The sequence below is a fragment of the Simochromis diagramma genome, unplaced genomic scaffold, assembly GCF_900408965.1.
Source record: "Simochromis diagramma unplaced genomic scaffold, fSimDia1.1 OVJJ01000293.1, whole genome shotgun sequence".
NCBI classification, from domain to species: domain Eukaryota; kingdom Metazoa; phylum Chordata; class Actinopteri; order Cichliformes; family Cichlidae; genus Simochromis; species Simochromis diagramma.
In genome coordinates, this window is record NW_024386801.1 from 6,177,165 (window position 1) to 6,198,840 (window position 21,676).

At 40.4% G+C, this 21,676-nt stretch overlaps 2 protein-coding genes across 2 annotated transcripts in view; one reads left to right on the forward strand and one right to left on the reverse strand.

The window, feature by feature from the left end:
- Window positions 1-224: 224 nt before the first annotated feature.
- On the forward strand, window positions 225-6,076 carry sspn (sarcospan (Kras oncogene-associated gene)). Its single transcript, XM_040025342.1, has 3 exons — window positions 225-551; window positions 2,054-2,140; window positions 5,191-6,076. The coding sequence occupies exons 1-3, from the start codon at window positions 324-326 to the stop codon at window positions 5,548-5,550; spliced, it is 675 nt and encodes a 224-aa protein (XP_039881276.1). The 5' UTR covers window positions 225-323; the 3' UTR covers window positions 5,551-6,076.
- A 4,452-nt stretch (window positions 6,077-10,528) lies between these two features.
- itpr2 (inositol 1,4,5-trisphosphate receptor, type 2) overlaps window positions 10,529-21,676 on the reverse strand; it is a 58,828-nt gene continuing 47,680 nt past the window's right edge. Inside the window, exons 56-57 of the mRNA XM_040025337.1 lie at window positions 13,009-13,170; window positions 10,529-11,440 (exon numbers count right to left, since the gene is read on the reverse strand). Coding sequence (XP_039881271.1) covers window positions 11,360-11,440; window positions 13,009-13,170 — 243 coding nt within the window. The 3' untranslated portion in view covers window positions 10,529-11,359. The remainder of the gene's footprint in view (window positions 11,441-13,008; window positions 13,171-21,676) is intronic.

Genomic DNA, 21,676 nt, shown 5'->3' on the forward strand with positions numbered 1-21,676 from the left:
TGAGTACACGAGAAATCATCTTATTGTCGTAAGTTGGAATCCCCCTTTGTGTCTTCCTGCCTCCCATCCCTCCTCTTCCTTCCCTCCTCAGTATGCTGCCTGCTCTATATGTGGCACTGGAGCCGTGTTAGGATTCCAGTCCAAATGTTTTCCATATTAGTTCAGAGCCTTCTCTGATTCCAAATAGCAGCCATAGCTGTGTTTATGGTGAGAGAGGGCAGGGAGGGGAAGGGAAGGGAGGGAGACCGCAGGCGGGCTCATACACCCCAAAGAGTAAAAGTCGTGTAGAGACACAGGAAAAGAAAGTGAAGGCAGAAAGAGAAATGAGACAGACACAGAAAGATTCCTCAGACAAGAAGGAGGGCAAGAAGAAGAGAGAAGAGAGCCCAACACCAGAAGATGGCCATAAGTGCAGAGTCTGTCGTTTCCCTCTGCTCATCGCTCTGCTCCAGCTGCTGTTGGGGGTGGCTGTCACAGCCGTGGCCTTCCTTATGTTGGCTATCAGTCCCTCACTTTTGGCCAGGGAGACTCCACACTGGGCTGGGATCATTGTAAGCTGCATACTTTACGCTCTATCATCAGCCGCTACACTCATTTGTTTGCATGGAACCTCCGGTTTCTGATACTTCTGCATGAGCCTCAGCAACACACCTGTGTTGTACATCTTTAGCACACTGTATGTCAACACCGGCCCCCACCAGGCTGTCTCTGCCAGACAGGCACCGTAGCCATGGAAAATCACTAATATTGTCATGTGGTAACAAATCTCCATCTGTCATATTCACCTGAATGCATACACCTGCATTTCCATTATTTCTCAGTCACATGCATCAGCTTGCACCTTCTGTTGTTCACACTGCATGTCCAAGAAATCTTAAACATCTGGACAGATGAGATGAGTCATCCAATAACAGCATGCCGCATTCCAAACTAACCCACGAACACCCACACAGTGTCAGAAGACCTCATTATTATTTGCAAATATGATGTACATCTTTTTGAGTACCTCTGCATCCTTGCCATCCGGTCTCCCCCACATATACACGCACACATCACATATAGTTTCACACAAAAGTAAACTTTTACGATGCAAACAACAAATGAAAGATAAGTTGCGTGTTTCATTTAGGAGACGAGAAGTGGAATTTCAAGAGAAATTAACAAAAAGGTCACGAAAGCACTGAAAGTAGGTTAATGTTGAAGTGTAACTGACTGGGAGCATCAGTTAAACTGTAAACCTTTGAGGTTTCAGCTCACAAAGGTGAACTTTGTTAAGAGTAACACGTAAAAAGTGGATAAACTGTAAGTTGAAGTGTAACAAATGCACGCACTTTAACTTGTATAACCAATGAGGCACAAAGTGTTCATCTTTCCTTGTGAAATGTGTAATAAAAAAAGGGGGTAAGGCAAATTTACTTATTATTATAGTTTGGGCTAAGACTTCAGGTCACCTTTCAGTGATATATGTTTTAAAAAACGTGTTTTTTGTGTCTGGGCTCTACCCCAGCCTATCACAGATGCCATCTGCCTTCGAAAACATCCCTGGACATCAACATCCCGAGTTAGATCCTCACGAGATTCAGCCAAGTGAAAAACACTGAGGTCATCAAGAACTTTCCAGAGAATCCTGAGTGCTTAAGAACCTGAGAAAAACATTTAAATAAGATGCCTCACGTTAGTCACAAGACTCCAATTGCACTGAAGACACAGAGATAGAGTGTGAGTGTGTTTGTGTGCAAGAAAGAGAGAGGAGGGGAGTGAAAGGGAAAGACAGAGTAAAGTAATCAGATGGCAGCTTACTGCTGAATCATGTAATAACAGGAAACACCTCTGAAAACCTGGGGGAAAGTATTTCTTTTTCTTATTCATGGTCTAAACTGTATGTAAATGTATGATCTACAAGTCATTCATATATGCTATATATATATGGATGAAATGGATCTTTGTGGCGCTTAAAAATCATGTTGTCACAAATCATGTAGATGTTTTTAATGCCTTGATGACGGAGTCTATCCAAATAATGCTAAACCCTTTTTTTTCTGTTATGTTTCAGCTGTGTTTAGTTTCCATCCTGGGCTTTGTCCTGTACTGTATCACCTATGTCCCTGATGAGAGAACATCGAAGCAATTCATTGTCAAGGTGAGCTTAGCGAAAGCCTGGTGACTCAAAACATTTGCTTATTAATGCGAAAACAAGTGTCTGAAATTGTCCCACGATTTGTAGAATCAGTCAAAAGTATGACCAGGCTTAGTGTTCAGACAGAAAACCTCTGCAGAAAACATTATTTTACTCCCTGTTAAAGTACAAAGCTGGTCTCAGGGAACTGCAACTGTCAGAAGCATAGAGAGAAAAGCATTTAACAGCATTCCTGTTTAAAAGTGCTCTGCAGGAATCCGTGTGAGCGGAGGAGTGCTTTCATTAATGCGACTTGATTGTACAGCTTAATTAGCCACACAATGTATGCAGCTGGAATTTCAAAGCAATTAAAATCAGCCGATCATTGTTTCCTGGGAAGGGGCATCCTTTTTTTATGTCTGGGTCTTCTGTGCATACCAGGTTCAAATATGTAAATGATGTAAAGACAGCATACTTCAGCAGTATTTTGTATTAGGAAATGCAGCTAATTTGCAGAAAGGCTTGTTAAAAAAACAAAACAATGCTAGCATGTCTATTTTGTGTAGCTTTAAATGTCATCGATGTACCTCAGTCACCAGAAAGACACAGATTCTGATCATTTGCATTTTCAAGTTCACAAACTAGTGATATTAGCCGATCCCTAAATGAGACAGTATTGAACTTGTTGAAATTTGACTGCATTGTTCATTTATCCATTTGTCTTGCATAGCAGCAAAGTATAGTGCTGTGAAAAAGTGTTTGGCCTCTTGATACAATGAGTCTTTCACATCGCTGTGGAGGAATTTTGGTCCACTCTTCTTTGTAGAATTGTTTTAATTCAGCCACCTTGAAAGGTTTTCGTTCATGAATAGTCTTTTTAAGGTCATTCCAAAACATCTCAATTGGATTTGAGTCCAGACTTTGACTAGAACACTTCAAAACCTTCCTTTTGTCTTGAGACATTCAGAGGTGGACTTGCTGTTGTGTTTTGGGTCATCGTCCTGCTGCCCAACTCAAGCGTTCTCGAGTTTCAGAGCACAAATTGATGAACATTTAAAAATTTCTGCTGGAGAGAATTTTTTTTGATTCCATCAATTACAGCAAGTTACTCAGTTCATAAAGCAGCAAATAGCCCCAGACCATTAACCCACCATTGGTTATGATGTTCTTTTTCTGAATTGCTGTGCTAGTTTTATGCCTGATGTATCGTGACATAAACCTTCCGGAAAGTTCAACTTTTGTCTCGCCAGTCCACAGAATATTTTCCCAAAGGTCTTGGGAATCAATAACATGTTTTTTGGCAAATGTGAGACGAGTCCTTGTGTTCTTTTTGGTCAGCTTGAACTCTCCCATGGATGCCATTTTTGCCCAGTCTCTTTCTTAGTGTTGAATCATGAACAGTGACTTTAACTGAGACACGTGAGGCCTGCAGGTCTTAAAATGTTGTTCTGGGTTCTTTTTTGGCCTTCTGGAAAAGTTGTGTTGGTCTCGGATGATAATGGCTCTCATTGTGGTTCACTGGACTCCCAAAGCCTGGGAAATGGTTTTGTAACCCTTTCCAGAGTGATAGATATCAATGACTTTGTTTCTCAGCTGTTTCTTTAGATCATGTGTTTTTTGATATCTTTAAGCTTACTAAACTTTGTCAGTCAGGTTCTGTTTGTGTTTCTTGATTGATTCAAAGGTCTGTTGTAATCAGGCCTGGGTGGGGCTGGTGAACATAATTCATTAATCATAGTTAATTCAAGATTTTACAATGGGGGCAATTACTTTTTCAAACAGCATCAGGTAGGTTTGGATAGCTTTTTTTCCTTTAATAAGATAAGCAATCATTTAAAAACTTTGTTTTTGTTTACTCGGGTTATCTTCGTCTGATATTAAAATCTGCTTGATTATCTGAAACATGTAAGTGTGACAGTTACATAAAAAAAGAGATCAGGAAATGGGCAAATGTTTTTTCACAGCACAGTATGTCCTTATGTCAGGTGTCATTTCTTGTAGTTGTTTTTAGCCAAAAGTTCTATGTAGAAGAAAAAACCTCCTTGTCTGGCCTTCAAACAGCCCTCAAACCAAAACAAATGTGTTTTAATTTGTTAATTTACTTTGTCAGTGAATATGCGACTACACTGTCTCTCTTTCTGAAGAATCTGTGGCCTTGCAGTGAGCTTGTTTATTAATTCCAGTTGCCCTTGGTTCAAAGAGAGAGCAAAGGGAGAGGGAGCCGTTCTCACATTAAGTGTTAACTGTGTTGTTAGATAGGGACTCATATGACCACTTTATTTCTCATTAACTGTGTAAAGACACTCGTGACTATGAGTTTTGAAGTGCTCTGTAAAAGTGGACAGCACATAGACTCTTAACAACGACGACGACAACAGCATCCTTACTTTCAACTTTGGGCTTTCCGATCACCTGTTTAGTGAAGCCCACACTGTTCAGCAGAGTGCTTGTTGATGCACTTGCTTTACATGCATCTCCCCTGTAATCATCCATACTCTCCATCTCACAGCTGTTCCAAAATTAACATAAATGCAGTTTCAAATCAAGCACCACTCATCACTTGCATAACTCTATAAGCAGCATGTAACTGAAAGCAAAATACACCAGCGAATGAGGGCTCCTTTTATATAAGCGGTGGATTAAGATGAAGGTTTAGTGTTATTGCAATCGTGCAGTTGCATAAACAGCACAAAGCCTCTGTCACATTTTGAAACTGTATTTTTAGATGCTCTCTGCAAGTATTCTCACACAGGACATCCACTAAAGGTTGGAGGTGGCTGTAGCTGCAGGTCACTGGAATATATGTGATATCTCCCCTTCGTGCTAAGAGCTGGACCAGTACTCTTAGGGTCAGAGTATTCTGGGTAATCTCTTTGAACTTAATTTGCCATAGGCACTGAGCCAGCACGTCTGTTTCTAAGCTACAGTTTTGGCACTGTGGGGTAATCATGAGACAACAGGCTAAAGCGGGAGCCGGATTAGAATATAAAAACATATTGAATAAAAGATAGAAAATGTTTTCTGATGAAAGCTTTCATAGTGTCTGGTCTCACGCTAGCTTTCTGCCCCTACAGCTCCTGTATTTTGTCCTGTGCATGATTGGCCTGGTCATCTCTGTGCTGGTCATGGCGTTTGCTGCCCACCATTACGAGCAAACCAGCAGCTTCATCTGTGAGCAAGATGTAGAAGCCTGCGTCTGCATACTCGATGAAGAAGATCTACTAGCTCGCACCTTCACTTACGAGGGAGTCAGTGACTGCGAGGTGATCACCGGTACACTCACACTTTACTTCCTGATCCAGATCTTCCTCAATCTGGCCCAAGCGCTCATCTGTGCCGTTGGTGCCTTCATCATGTGGAAGCACCGCTATCAGGTCTTCTTTGCTGGTCTTCAGATTGGCTCTCCCTCAACCCAGCAGTGGCAGAAAGTTTAATTGAAGATGGCAAAGCTCACGAGGTGCCTCTGGTCAGTCAGCTCAAGAGGGAGGTTGACTTAACTCTGGCGGACTGGAATATTTGTCTTTTTGTGTGCCTTGGCTTGTTTTCTGTCAGCCAATCACGTGGCAGCAGCTCAATGTATTTATGCTGGAAGTTGTATCAGCTTTGTAACAGCTTTTTGTATTTTATATAAGTAAATTTCTACTTCCAGTTTCCAATTTTTAGTCCTTGAAAAGAAGTTGTAAAGTCAAAAGCAGCTTATTGTGTTTCATATTTTTGTTAGTTATGTTTTTATCTCATTCACAGAAATTTCATAACCACGACACCTAAAACACATCGAGTTCTTGTGCGATGATTCTCAATTACAGAATGAAACTGCCTCAAGAATTAAAAAAAGGATTGTTCACACATTAGCAAATATTAGTAAGATGAATCTTAAACCTTAAAATGAATGCTTTATTTATTGTTACTGTTACTGCATAAAATCCCCTTTTATTAAAGCCTTGTTTTATATTATGTGCATTTTGAGGTTCGTTTTCAGGTTTTTTTGATGAAAATCATTTAGTTTATTCATTTTGCCACTAAACATATGCAGCTCGCTAAATACAGACTTCACTCCCCTGACAAAAAAAACGTTATCAAAGTCCTTTTCAGCTGGTACAAGTAAACGCCACACAGTTCTGAGTGCAGTAGCATAACCTGAGCAGGCTACACTTCATAAGACTGGTTTCAGACTGAACTGGGCTGTGGTGGAAGGTGGCCAGCAGCCAGCATGAGTCAAACAGCCTGTAGGAGTGGAACTGCTGCAGCCACAAAGAGAGGAGGGGTGAGACGGGGTGAGGAAAGGGGGGACTCAGACCGGCAGCTGGACTGAAATGACCTATGGTGAATCATTTCACAGTGTTTGAGCTGTGTTAGGAAGCGGGAAAAAAATAAATGGTGGTTTTTATTTTTAAATGAAATATGTTTCTGTGTTATTTATTACTACTTTAGCAATATTTACCTGCAATCTCAACATGCTAAGCAGGAAACGTAAGCATGAGTCAGTTTCCATATGAATGAAATGTATGCCCAGAGGAAGGGTGTAACTAGTGCTGAATCAAATACACCCTACATTGTTTTGTCAGTGATAAAAGGTTAACTAACTGAAGTCTTAAATTTTATGAATTAATTTCATGTGGATAAAAAAATGCCAGTAGTTACTCTTTCAAGACTGTCTTAACATATTTGGGCACAAATAGAAACCTTTTTGTCAGCTGTATGCAGTTGCAGTTTTCCTTTTTTTGTAATTACATACACGGGTACCAGGCACTTTAGGTAAAGTGTTGAGCTGCCTATTAACACAAAGGTCTAATCAGCCAATCACATGGCAGCAGTTCCACCGGTGTTGGTGTAATGGTGTGGGGGACATTTTTTGGCACACTTTGATTCGCTTAGTACCAGCTGAGCATCATTAAAATGCTGCAGCTTACCTGAGTATTGTTGCTGCCTATGTCCATCCCATTATGACCACAGTGTACCCATCTGCTAATGACTGCTTCTAGCAAGATAATGCACCATGTCACCATATTGTCATCTCAAACTGGTTTCTTGAACATGACAATGAATTCACTGTACTCAAATGGCTTCCACAGTCACTAGATCTTAATCCAATAGAGCATCTTTGGGATGTACAGTTGACAAATCTGCAGCTGTGTAACGCTATCATGTCAATATGGACCAATAACTCTGAGTCATGTTCCTAGCACTTTGTTGAAGCTATGCCATGAACATTTAAGGTAATTCTCAAGGCAAAAGGGGTCAAACCTAGTACTTGCACACTGAGCCCAATAGTGTCTAATGAGTGTATATAGATATCAAATGAAGACTGAACATTGCATTCAGAATAATTACTTGGCCTTTACATTAAAACATGTATTATTATTGCTGAAAACAGAGTAGAGTAAGCTTTACCTATGCTACCTGCAAGTTACGCCAATCTATACATCCATTCACAAGCCACAGCATATCCAGGCAGAAGGGCAGCCTATCATGATAACGTAAAACGTAAAAGCAGGCATTGAAACTTGTTGTTCGTTAACAAAATATGTAGTGATCATAATTTACATGTGACTGCTCACATGTGGCTTTCCTCAAAGACTATGGCACAACTTAAAAAATATTAACTCAGTGTGTCATTTATTGTAGGAATGATTTATTCATTCTGTTTAATGATTTATTCACACATATTGCACGATACACAACTGTATGTGTGTGTGTGTGTGTGTGTGTGTGACGGCAAACAATATTCTTCATGTGCTTGTTTTCTGTGATATGATGTCAATGTATCATGTGACCAGAAACAACTCAACTTCACTGCCATACAAAGGAAGTCACATGCCAGTCGTCATGAGGGCATGGTTATTTATAAAAATGAGTGTGATGAGGGACCTTCCACCCACCTCTTTGGAAGGTAACAGCTTTCTGTGTGGTCAGTTTGTCTTTCCAGGCAAAACAACAACAAAAAAGCATCGTCTGATATCTGACTCTGGTGGCCACTGATGCTGCTGTGAGTCTTTAGAGAAAACTGCAGAAGACAGAAGATCAATATGTGTATTGACACGAAGGAAAACGATGCACACTGCATCTCTAAAATAGACTGAACAACATCAAGTGTTTTTGATCATTTTACATGCAGATGCTCTTTATATCCAGCCAAATATGGCTTGATTAATTCTGTGCATTGGTGTCAAAATGCCTTCCAGGCACAGAGGTGTCTCAGATGTTGCCTTATATTTACTGATCTGGGTGTTTTCCTACTTGCTCTAGTGAATACACAAAAGCTAAGCATGTGACTTGAAGATGATCCAAATGAGTCTGAGGTTGTGTTCATAAAGTAAACAAAACACTTATCATGTGCATTAAAAGGGCTTTGGTAATCACCAAGGATGAAGTTAAGCAGACTGTAGAGTCTAGGCTATTAGCCATTAATAGTAAATGAACATCAAAGTTAAATGGTTTCTCTCCAGGGTCACAGCATAAATATTAGCTGATCAAATTTAGGAAGTGATGCAAGGTGAAGCGGTGGTGTTACAATATAGCATCAAGAGTTTTGCCAGACAGCAGTGATGGTCCTGATATTAGCCTCTCCCTCCTTTCCATTTCTGAGTGCAACACATTCCAGTGAAGCTGCACTTAACCCTTCTTGTCTGCGCAGTGACAGCTGCTCGCCATTATGGCACTGCGTGAACTAATTTTAATGGCTGTCACAGGCAGCAGGAGCAAATGCAGGCCTGCCAGCGTAAACACTGAACTGAAGCCAAGAAGGATGGGCTTCTCTGCAGAGGGTAAATGGCAAAACAGGATAAGAGACCAGTTTACTTTCTGAGACTTGTTAATCATTTCAAATTTCATACAGACGCACAGACAGACGCAGAGACGGGTTTGAGTTCAACACCTCCTCAAGTGATGACTGTGGAATTACCAGTGGGGATTTCCATGTGTGGAAACAAAGCTCAATGTAGCTAATGCTTCAGTTCATTAATGTCGTTAATATTTTTCTTCTTAAAACCATCACCGTTCAGCTTTTGGCGGGGTTAGTTTTTACACCAACATTTTCTACATTACTTTTAACTATTTTTACATATCCAAGCTGAGGTGTTACAGCTTAATTTGTTGTGAAAACTAATGAATAATTGCACCTATTTTGCTTTCCCACCACATGTTCACTGATAGTTAATTACTGCTCTAGAAATCCTGTACAATCTTTTATTTTTGTAGTTTAAAAACTATTTTTTAAGTACTGAATTAAACTTAAATAACTCTAATTAGATGGATGTGATTATTTGAAACTATTCATTAACCGATATGACGGATTGAAATGACAAGGCTATATAATTAAACATTTGGTATCTCCGATTGCTAGACAGCTAAGCGTACAGATTCAACACCGCCCACCCATTTAATTCAGCTATTGCACATTTTGAAACTATAGACACTTAAATCCACTTTTCAGGGAAATGGTTGCAAACTTTACAAGGTCAGGCAGCCATTCATCTCACACATGAAGAGCTGCAGACTTAATAAACTACTTGATAAAAATCTGATGATGATCCTGTATTGAATGAAAGGAGGCCTTATGCTTTTTTTTCTCTTTTTTTTGCCATTTTCCATCATATTTATTCATGGATACTTATATTATACATAGTCAAAGTTTCATTTAATGTAGACAACATCTTTACCAGGCGCAGACAGTCAGTGGAAAGTTAACTTAAAGGCAAAGCAAGTAAAACAGCTTGTTACAGACAGACGATGAACCAAGGGGCCGCACTATACTTAGATATAAGCAAAATTAATAAAGATTATTTTGTAATTTGAATCACGCATAGCTACTCAAGTACAGTACAAGAATAAAAATACTGGGCTTAAAATGTACATAATTAGTCCCCTTTAAATACAAGGGGTGTAGCAAAGCTGGAAGAAGTAAATTTGTCATAACAGTCATGAAACTGAGCCGAAATATGAGCTCATCTAAAAGAAGACGTGACATCTTGCGTCCCCCTCATGGACGAGCACAAGTAAGTTAAGACTGGTGTAGAGGGGCTCACGGTGAGTACTCATCCATTTCCAACAAGAAGATTTGAACTGAACTTTACTAGAGAGTTGAAACATTTTTCTACACACTGCCTTTCAGCTAACAGTGTCTCAGGACATTGAGTGATGGTGTACGCCACAGTCTGGTGTTCATCTGTGCAACTTTAAAATAACTGCAGATTTCTCAACTGCACTTCACGAGGGACTAGTGAAAATTATTTACACTAAAAGACACTTTATAAAACAGTAGGAGATGGATGTTAGAGCAGATACAGTAAATTACAGTATTAGCTTACATCTCTATAAACGCAAGGATGTTCATAACGTAACAAAAAAGTGTAAGCTTACCATCTTCAGTCAAGATGTATCAATATATGATTTAAGACCATCAAGAAAGTTTTGCACAGGAAATAAGTTTATTCACATTTATATATATATATGACATAGAAATCTGTAAAAGGCAACTGAAGTGGTGTGGTGAATGCGTATTTAAACAGAACACAAAGCATTCAAATAAAAATAATAATAATACCTCAAACCAACCTGTTACGGTTTGCAGTTAAAGGTTTTTACCCTTTTTTTTTTTTTAAAAAGTGCACTTTCAGCAATTGCAATGTTCCATTTATAAAAGTTAACGAGTAAGGCAGCATGAGTCTTTTTTTTCCCCAAAATGCAAAAATACTCGTCCAGTTATGAACCAACAATTTTCTCATAAATACCAACAAAAATCTAAAAAGGTAAAATTCTTGATCTTAGTGTGCACACTCTTCCTCTGGAAGCCTGCGAGCCAATCATTGACCTCTGTGGGGCTGGCTGATCAGCACTATGACAGTGGTGGAGCAGAGGCCAAGACAGCTGTCCACAGGCCTGACAGCACTTAACCATTAACCTACCTTAACATTTCCCTCAGCTTCTGTCTGGCACGCTATCACTACATTGGAAGGTGTGTGCTGTGCCTGGTCAATCATTGACAGGCCAGTTTTTCTGTACACAAGGGCCCTTATGGCTGAGTGGGCACAAAAGGCACACTGTCTCCAAATAAGGCCGTGTTTGTGTCACTTTGTGTCACAGAAAAGGCACTATGTCTAAAATTAAGCATCAACACTTGCTGGTCCCTTGCAAATTTTGACATCAGTAATTGTAGGTGTACATTTGAGTACAAATGTTGTTCTCAAGGCTGCAGTTCACGTGTCTGCGTTTCTCTCTGGCTTTATAGTGAGCCAATAGCAGCGCTCAGTGAGTTGGAATGTGATGATTGGGCTGAGGAGGACCCAGGAATCCGAGCCTCTGTTTGTTCTTCCTCTGTTCTGTCATCTGTTGAGGAGAAGGGGAGGAAAACAAAAGCTGTAAGGTTTGTATATTCTGTATGTAGCACACACAGAAACTTGGTTTCTTGCCATTAATGTAGTAGTACAGTTATATATGTATATATGAATAAACTTGCAGTACATGTAGATTTCTCCTCCAAGAGTGAACAAACTGTTTTAGTTTAGACAAAAATCATTGAATTTGTCATTTCAGAAGTTGCACAGTTATTCTACAACATTCTTCTATCAATTTTAAATCGCCTGAGATGTAATCTTCTGCACGGCTGCATGAAAAGAACCTTGTTCAACACTGCCGTTATGACTGGAAACGAAAATGTCCCTTGGAAACTTCATTAGAGGACACAGTCATGTGTGGGAGTGTGCAGAACTGTGACCTGCACAGTGGATGTATAAGAGTAAGTGCGTGTGTGTAAATGAATCAGAAATGCTGGTTCACATTTACAGTGGTTTCCAGTGTTGACGTCACAAATGGGGTCCATGGGTTCTGTGAGCCGTAAACTGTATATGCAAAATAAAGGGGGCGAAAAAAAAGTAGGCTGTGCAGAAAGCCACACTGCTAAGTAGCGACACACATAAACCTACACAGAGTCTCAGCTGTGATAGTGTGCAGAGGTCAGCAAAAGGTTGTAATGAAGGAGGAGCTGCAGGAGAACTTTCCTCCCAGTGAGAAACAGTCTTGAGTTCATATCTGGTGTGAGACCTGCAGACCTCCCTTGTGACTGCAGAGCTGTGGTTGGGCCTCACCTAACCCTCCATAAACACACTCACCTCCTGTGGCGTAAACTACACTTTCTGTTTACCATATAGGTGGAGTAGTATTCATGCTAACCCTATGATTCCTTATTAGTCAGAATAGAACCGGCAAACTTAGATTAGAATAGGTCCGCCTGCAGCTGACGCAAAACAGATTCAAAGATAATGCCTTGCCATCTTTGTTCAACCGCGCTGTAATAAAAGACATATTGAGCTGTTACTGGGGGTTACATGAGAGATCCCAGCGCACAGCGAGATGTTATCAACTTTACTGCTTGCAGAGGTCGACAGTAGCTGTTCTCTTTTTTTGTTGTTTTTGTTTTTTTTTAGTGAAGTGTTATTCTGCCCCATAAGGAGCTGTTTTCACACATTAGGCAGAAGAGGAACAAGGACAGGCCTGTGACTGGAATCACATGCAGAGGAGGCAGGTGATGAGAGTGATCAGTCACACTGCAGCAGCGGTGCTAGTCATCCAAACAGCCAGAGGCTCACTGGCGGCTCTCAGTCGTGTCGACTGCTGACGTGATAGTCACCTGTCGCGCTGCGTTCAGTAGCAGAATCCATCTGCATGAATAAACTGAGAGCATAGGGACTCTGCTAAAGCTATGTCTTTTATGTGACCTCCTCCCCTGTTGGTGTTACGAGGAGTCATGTGACGTGGACTTCACAGCACATGCGTGGCAGTCAGCTACCGAACAAGACGCAGTTTTACTTTGTGCTATTAAGCAGTTACAAAGAGCACAATGCTCAGAAGAGACCTTTTCCACAAGAGCATGAAAAATGCCTGAAGTAGCATTCTACCTGTTCTTTGAGCTCAGCCAGCTGGCCTGAGAGCTGAGCCACCAGATTGGCAGTGTTCTCCAGTTTCTCCTGCAGAGACCGCATCTCATTTTGCTCGTTGTCTCCCTCGCTGCTCACCAGAGACATGGCTCTCATACGAGGGAACCAGTCCAAGTTCTTCTCCTGGAGGAAAGGGGGAGAGAGATGGTATGTATGAGAAACGGAGAGAAAGGTGAAAAGAATAAACGCCTGAAAGAAAGCTGACTCAATAGGTCAGAGAGATGGAAGCAACAGTATGTTGGCACACATGCAAGATTTGCATAGACACGTCAGGAGCATTACAGTGCTGAAGCCAGACTGCAGGAGGAGAGTAAACACAGAGGTAGTGGTAAGTGAAGACAGGCGTGGAGGTTTAATATTAATCATTTCATCAGAATGGAAGCTGCTCTCCGTTTTGCACCTGACAGTGTAAATTTTTTTAAGCACCATTGCTGTCTCTTGGATACAGCAGATAGCAATAATACACTAAATGAACAGTAACTGGCATTTCAATTCTCACCCACTCCATAAGCACACTGTTGATGCACACAGGAGATGAGTCACTGTCGTCTATCAAGAACACAACTGGGAGTATAGTGTTACTTATGCGCTCGCGCGCGCGCGTGTGTGGTCACATGCAAAACGCGGATGTTTATTTTCTGTTTTTCTAACAGCACAGCAGCAGCAGAGCAAACACTCTGCAGCAACGGTATAAGAAAACAAGGCGCATGCAAACCTATAGAATTATGTAAAGCGTGACTGTGTTTGTCTCTGTGTGGGTGTGTGTGCTGTTCATTTGCTACTGCATGGATATGTACACAGAAAGGTGTGAGCGAGCGTGTGTGTTTTACAACACGCGTGGCTCTTGTGCAACGCTGAAAGTGAGATAGGTTTCACAGCGACAGACTGCCATCGGCTTATCTTATGTAATATTCTTTAGCCAGTTCTTCAGATAAAAATTACTTAAAAGGTGCTGAGAGTGGGATTTGACTGGCACCACGTTAAGTCTGGTAGGAGGAGTGAGGTATTCTCCCACCTTCTCTTATATAAGAATAAACCGCAGGGATAGAAAGACCGATCAGAGTGCGAGACGCTGAGGACAAAGAAGAGGGCATGCCGTCTGAGGGTGGACAGGGATGTGGAGCGTGTCGGTTATTTGTTTGCATTTCCTCATGTGATCGGTTTAACCACTCTGCTAGGTGAAACATTCGTATCGTGAGTTTACTGCTTTGTCCATTCCTCATCAACAATACAAATGGAAACTCTCAGAAACTGTTCATATCAGTTTTATATATGCTCGCAGTGTCAGATTTTTAACATTCAAACACTGAAAAACTGTTGTGAATTTGACAGTTGTATACAAAATACAAATTTCTACTATATAGACTGAAATCATAATAATAGCACTGGGAATACATGAGAAACTCTTAGTTACTTCGTTACCCAAATCATAAGTGAACCTTCAAAGTAATTTCAGTTTAGCATGCACATGCACTCACCAGAGACTATTAGTTTTACCTTGCTAGCATATTGGAATGACAGCATCACACAGTTGGTGCAGATTTGTTGGCCACTCATCCATGATGAGAATTTTACCACATCCCAAAAGGTGTTCTATTGGATTCAGATCTGGCAACTGTGAAAGCCATCCAGGTGCAGCAGACTAATTGTCATGATGAAGAAACCAAAGCTTTTGTGAACTTTGGTCCCAATTTTCTTTTCCAATTCTGACAGGCGTGGCACCCGGTGTGGTCTTCAGCTGTCGTAGCCTTTCTGCTTCAAGGTTCAGGCTCAGAGATGCTCTTCTGCATACCTTGGTTTGTTGATGGGTTATTAGAGTTACTGCTACTTTCATATCAGCTCAAAGCAATCTACCATTCTCCTCTAATCTCTGGCAATAAGGCATTTTCAAACAAACAATCTTAGCATATTACTTTACAGATGGTTTGGTGGGAAAATCCCAATAGATCATTATTTTGTGAAATACTCAGACCAGCCTGTTTGGCACCAAAAATAATTCCATGTTCAAAGTCACTAAAATCACCTTTCTTCCTCATTCTGATGCTCAGTTTGAACTTCAGCAGGTTGTCTTGGCAATGTCTGCATGTCTAATTGCTCACTGGATATTTAGCAAGCAGCTGAAAAGGTGTAGCTAACAAAGTGGCCACTGAGTGTGTACACACACACACACACACACACACACAGTAAGTAAAAGCATAATATATCCACTTTAAGAGATGCATCAAACAAGCCGTTTTCTAAAGGAAATAGCTTAACTTACATTATACAGATCAGAACAATTGTACCTAATGAAGTGGCCAGTGATGTTATAAACTTTGCATTTTTAGCATTTTGCTAGGCTTTAGCTGACGCCAACATGAAGTATTAAAATGATCACATTTAACTGGTGTTATTATATAAAATCAAAACGCCTCATCTGGGGGTTAGAAACAGAGAAAAAAGGGGCCTGGTGAAGAATGGAAGTGGAGAAATATGATCAAGTACACATATTACTAAAACTGGGTTTAAAACAAGGTTGAGTCTCTTTCACTGAAGTAGATTTATGATTAGGTGCCATTTAGTTGTGCTATCACATAAGCAGACCCTCTTCGCAGAATGTCAGCTTTTATTTTAAATGAGAGGCGACAGCCACTTTAAGTAACATCACTTATCTGAATCATTGTTAGCAGGTCAGTTTAAGTTGTCAGGTTACAGTTTGCTCCATTGGCCATTTTGCAGATATCTGAGTCAGATCACTCTGTAAATAAAAGGGTCCTTTCACTCCTTTACTGTACTTTGTTTTCTATTCCTGTTTTTTCTTTTAACCAGAACAGTCTGTTCACTACTCAGTGCTGTAAAGTATGAATTAAGTCATTCTATAAGAGCTTGACTGAAGATCTTTTCTGATTTAGGCTTCTGGAATCACAGGGGACATAAAATTTAAAAAGGAAAAAAAACACACAGCAAAGGCTGTGAGAGCTCAGAGACAAAGCTCCAACATCTGAGGACTATCTAAAGCTCACTCTTAACAGCCGGATTAAAAAAAAACAACTCAAAAATGTGAACATAATATCATTTTGTATGTGAAGTCCCTCATGTTGCCTGAAGCATTGTTTAATTAAAGAGTTAAAGTTAAACAGTGACTGCATAGAATCTAAATCCCACCAATGTCTTGTTGCCCTTTATTAGACTGTACAGTAATCCACTGTGGGCTATGCTGCACTTTCTCAATGAGTCAGGCTTTAGTGTCGCTTCATGATCAATTGAAACACATAACTGAGCGTGAATTTACAGACATTCATGTGCTTCTCACTCTGCTGTCGTCACCAGACCAGTGTGCGTTTATTTCATCCCGTACGGGTACATACTGTACATACAATCTGTAATATACTCCAGAAAAGTCAGGGTACTGATATAAAAGTGTGGGAACAACCTTAGATGTCACCAAAGACAAACACTGTATAATCAAATATCATCAACGCTCCAGGTTCCAACCACTGTGTCGTTGTTGTTGTTGTTGTTTTCTTTTTAAAAACCCAGGCTTAAATCATAGGTTTTAATCATGAACAATAATGCTATCCATGTAATTCTACAGGATTCATTAAACTTCCTGACATATCTGAAGGTATTAGACATGCTGTAAGCATGGAAACAGACATTTATATACATACAGTACAATAAAAGGACATATTCATTAAAACAGTGCAGCCTACTGGGTAAAATTAGTAGTTGAGAGTCGCTGGTTAGCTAAAAGCATCTTTCTCAAAATGTATTTTTAATTTAAAGTATCTGTGCAGTAATGATTTTACTTGCTTTACTTTAATTATCAGTTAAGTATGCAGCACATAATTATCAAAGTGCTATGAAAAATATGTTTTTTGTATTATGTGTCACAACTCCATGGATCCTGTACCCTACACGCTTGACTTTGAAGTTAGTCAAGCTCAGTGAGGTTAAAATAATGGAGTTCAGCCTGAATGACGTAGCTGCACAACATGTCCTTGTGATCAGCAGCCACAGAAGAGTGTGAAAGTATACAATGACACAGCACACAACAGTGCACCAGACAAGCATACACATATCACTGACACACACACACACACGCACACACACACATGTTCTTGACTGGGACATTTAACAAAAAACCACAGCAGTACTTTCATCTCATTAAGCAAATTCTAACCTTTGTCCTCAGTTTACATCACAAATGCCGGCCCTTCGTTTGCTTCTTTTATTAAAGACAATGCGTTGCATGTGTGTTATATCAGAAATAAAGGGTTCATGATGTGACAGTGACTGTGTACATGTGTACGTGTGTGTACGTGTGTGTGTGTGTGTGAGAGAGAGGGAGACAGAGAGAGAGAAAAAAAGAAAGGGACAGGGGAGCACGTGCCAGGCAGGGCTGAGCTATTAGCAGGCCACTTGAGATGGGTTATGTAACGCTGTGGCTGCTGCAGTACTTGCTGGGCCTGTAGTCGCTGTCATAATTTTACACACAAACACCCGCACACTGACTCACATCCACATGCACAACACCGTCAGAACAGTCACAGTGTAACAAGATCCTACTTTTTTTTCTTCTTCTTTTTTTTTGCTTTGCACCACATCACTTTATCCTACCAGATGAAATCATTAGTCAGGAGCTGCTTGTGTGTGCCTGCATGCATGTGTGTTTGAGGTCATCAGGTTACAGCTCTGTTCCATCACTGGGAGGACAGTTTAGTTCATACAGCAGCTGCTGCCAGTGTTACCCTAAAACTGTAGTGAAGTAGCGGAGAATAGAGTTAAAAAAAACAAAAAGATCCAATCAGTGAACTGGCACCAGCAGTATTTCTACCTGAACATCACATCAAGCACAACTCTGTGTTGGGATGTGGAGAACACAAACGGTGCAAGCTGCTGCAGACATCTGCATCATGGACTAGCACTTCTCTCCAATTCAGCTGCTCTTTTACAGCTTACGTCAAAACACCGACGCTTTCTCTTATCAAGACTAAGTTACTATGTGTGAGCAAATGAGCAATTTAATACAACACTTTAAGATGACGGGGCAGAGAAGAGACAGACTTGTTTAAAAAACAAAAAAGCAACAACGAAAAAAAAACAAAACAGGAATCCTAATCAAGGCAGTACAGTCTGAAACATGAGTCCCATTATGGCCTAGCAGAGCAGTTTATTGTATTTTTTGATTAGATCCTTACTGTCTGGTATATGCTCACACAACTTGTGTATCTTCTGTTCAAAAAAATAAATCCAAAATAAGACTAGTTAAAAAGCTGAAGTTAAGGTAAAGTAAGCAAACAACTAATACCCTAAACATATACCAAACTTAAACTTAATGAATGTCAGAAGCTGAATGCATCAGACAGAAAAACTATTTCTGGAGATTTTAAAAATGTAAAACTCTGCTTTCAGTTCCCTGTGCAACCTGCACGTAGGTGAAACCTGCACCACCTGCACTCTGAGTACAGGCACAACCTCTTTATATTTATTCTGACATGGTGGTAGGATTTTATATGAAAGATTGCAGTAAAGCACACAAGCGCTGCACAAACAAACTGTACGCAACAGGCTGTTTGTTTAGTTGTCCACGTGCGTGCGCATGTGACTGTGTGGGTTCTGCAACACTTAAGAGGTGTTAATATGTAAAACCCAAAAGAAGTTAGAAGTTCATTTAAAAAAAAAAAAGAAAAAAAAGGTGATTCTTTACAAATCAATTTATTCACAATAATATTAATATTATCTCATTCTGAATTTTATGGCAGCAACATGTCTCAAAGTTCGGATAGAGGCAACAAGATGCTGGAATAGAAAGTGGTACTAAGTAGAAAGGGGTGGAACAACATGCAGCTGAACTTCTCAGAAGTAAAGATCGGTAAAGATTGCACCAATGTGCAAAAAACTGCATCTAAAAACTGTGGAACAGTTTCAGAATAATGTTCCTGAATGTAAAATTGTAAAGATTTTGAACATCTCATGACCTACAATCAAATGTTTTTTCATAATCTCTGTGTAAACGTCTGGATTCCTGTGATCTTTAGGCCCTCTGGTGTCAGTGCACTGAAAACAGGCCTAAACTGTCAAGGAAATCACTGTACAGCCTCAGTAATGCTTTAGTTCATGGTGTCATCCACAAATGCAGGTTAAAGAAAAAAGAAGAAGCCAAATGCAAACATGATCCAGAAATTCTGTTGCCTTCTCTGGGCCAAAGCTCATTTAAAATCGTCTGACGTAAAGTGGAAAACTGTGTTCTGTGATCGGACAGATCGATATTTGAAATTCTTTTTAAAGAGAGCAGGACCATCTGATGGTACGGGGGTGCATTAGTACCTATGGAATTGTCCGCTTGCACATCTGCAAAGGCACCATCAGTACTGAAAGGCGTACAGCATACAGATTTAAGAGGAACAGATGCAGATGATGTTGTTGTCAGAAAAAGCCTTACATATTTTTGCATATTTCAGCAAGAAAACATACTGTAGCTATTGAAACAGCATGGCTTCATAGTAGAAGAGCCAGGTGCTGGGCTGGCCTGCCTGCCTTGAAAACATTTGGTGTGTCATGAAAAGAGAAATACGACAGACGGCCCAGGACTGTTGAGCCGCTAGAATCCAGTATCAGACAGGAATGGGACAGCGTTCCACTCCGAAAATTCCAGCACCCAGTCTCCTCAGTTCCTAAATCTTCACAGGCTCTTGTTAAAAGAAAAAGGTTGCTGTGTGCGTGCAAATTCAAAATTGGCTTGTGTTTCTTCAAATGGTGCATTTTCTTAGCCTAAACATTTGATATGTTTTCCATTTTCTGTTGACAATAAATTAAGGGTAGAATTTACACAATGTCCGCACTTTTTATAAAATTTTTTTTTATTAAATTGGGTTTGTAAATTCCTGACTCATCATTGCATCATCACCCAGCGATACCTTGGCCTGGCATCAGAGAACCGACGTGTTGGAAGACCTGCTGATGCATATTAATTCAACGTCTATCACCTGTTTGTTATGCAAATTGTTCATTATAATGCCACCATTCTTATGCCCATCACGGCTGAATGTTAATCACAAAATGTGCCATTGTGCTCCAAGGCTTCATTTGAATCCATTAACCTAACAGCAACACCTTTAGTTGCCCTTACATCCTTCAACTTCTTGTCTGTGTGTCAGTGCGGCAAGTTGGTACATTGATGATAATAGACCTGGACTGGGTTTAATTACTATTTAACCACACTGTGTCCCTGCAGGTTAGGAGCTCAGTATGGTGAGGACTACCTGAGTATAGAACCCCATCTCTCTCCAGCAGCGAGGGGAAAGGAGAATAAATTGGGATGCCTGGCACAGTCCTAGAGGCTCAGTCTCATTTTTTGATCACTCGTCTGCTGTAGAGGATCACGCTTCTATAGCACACTGTGCAAGTCTGCTAACTAAAGAGGCTGTGCATCTTTAAGGCTCTAACACGAAGACATCTGTATGCTCATCTGCTTGGTGCAGCTTGCCAACAAAATATGAATTAGGGGGTGAAATGAATGTGTTTGTTTGTCCATATGTTCCTGGAATAATAAGGAGGCTTGGGTGTGTTTATGTACCACCTTAAAAATGTGCAGTCTCAAATTCCTAAATCTTTACACTGCTGTATGTCTCTTAAAGAGAGTTAAGCTATTTTGATCAGACAACAACTTGTGAGATGTACCTGTTAAAGTGGATCTAATACGCTTTGACTTATTGTGTGTGTGCGCGTATACACTAAGTGGCCACTTTGTTAGGTACATCTGAAAAATGGCTGATTAACAAGCAGCCAATCACATGGCAGCAATTCAGTACATTCAAGCATGTAGATGTGTTCAAGACAACACGTTCAAACTGAATATCAGAAAGAGGAAGAAAGCTGATATAAGTGACTGAGCATGGCATGGTTATTGGTGCCATACAGATTGGTCTGAGTATTTTAGAGAAATCTGCTCACACTCACACACAGAAAAAAAAAAAAACATGGCTCCATCCTGCCTTATATCATCCATTCAGGCTTCCGGTGGTGGTGTAATGGTGTGAGGATGTTTTCTTGGCACACTTTGAACCCTTTAGTACCAACTAAGAATGGTTTAAACACTAATGAAACTTAACACCAAAGCCTAACCGAGTACAGATGTTAACCATGACCATCCCTTTATGAGCACAGTCTGCCCACCTTCTGACAGCCGCTTCCAGCAGGATAACTCGACATGTTAAAGCTTAAATCATCTCAAACTGGTTTCTTGCACATGACACTGTACTCAGACAGCCTCCACAGTCACCAGATTTCAAACCAATAGAGCACATCTGGGATGTGGTGTAACGGCAGATCCTCATCATGAATGTACGGCCAACAAATCCGCAGTAAATGTGCGGTGCTATCATGTCAATATGGACCAAAATCTCTAAGCAATGTCTCCAGCATCCTTTTGAATTTATGCAATAAGAATCAAGGCAGTTCTGAAGGCAATAGAGGGTCCAACACAGTACTAGCAAAGTGTAATTAATTGTGCGTGTTCATATTAAAGCTGGCCAAAGTTTCAGATAAGGTTAGCATATGAGGACGAGTAGAAATGATCCCTCTGAGCGGCTCTGTTTTTTCTACTCGTCACTGTAAAAGATCAGAGTGTGTCCGCTTAGCATCGTCA

Coding starts and splice junctions, on each gene's coding strand:
- sspn (XM_040025342.1), top strand. CDS start 324: ATGAGACAGACACAGAAAGATTCCTCAGACAAGAAGGAGGGCAAGAAG. Junction 552..2,053: donor CACACTGGGCTGGGATCATT/GTAAGCTGCATA, acceptor GTTATGTTTCAG/CTGTGTTTAGTTTCCATCCT. Junction 2,141..5,190: donor CGAAGCAATTCATTGTCAAG/GTGAGCTTAGCG, acceptor CTGCCCCTACAG/CTCCTGTATTTTGTCCTGTG.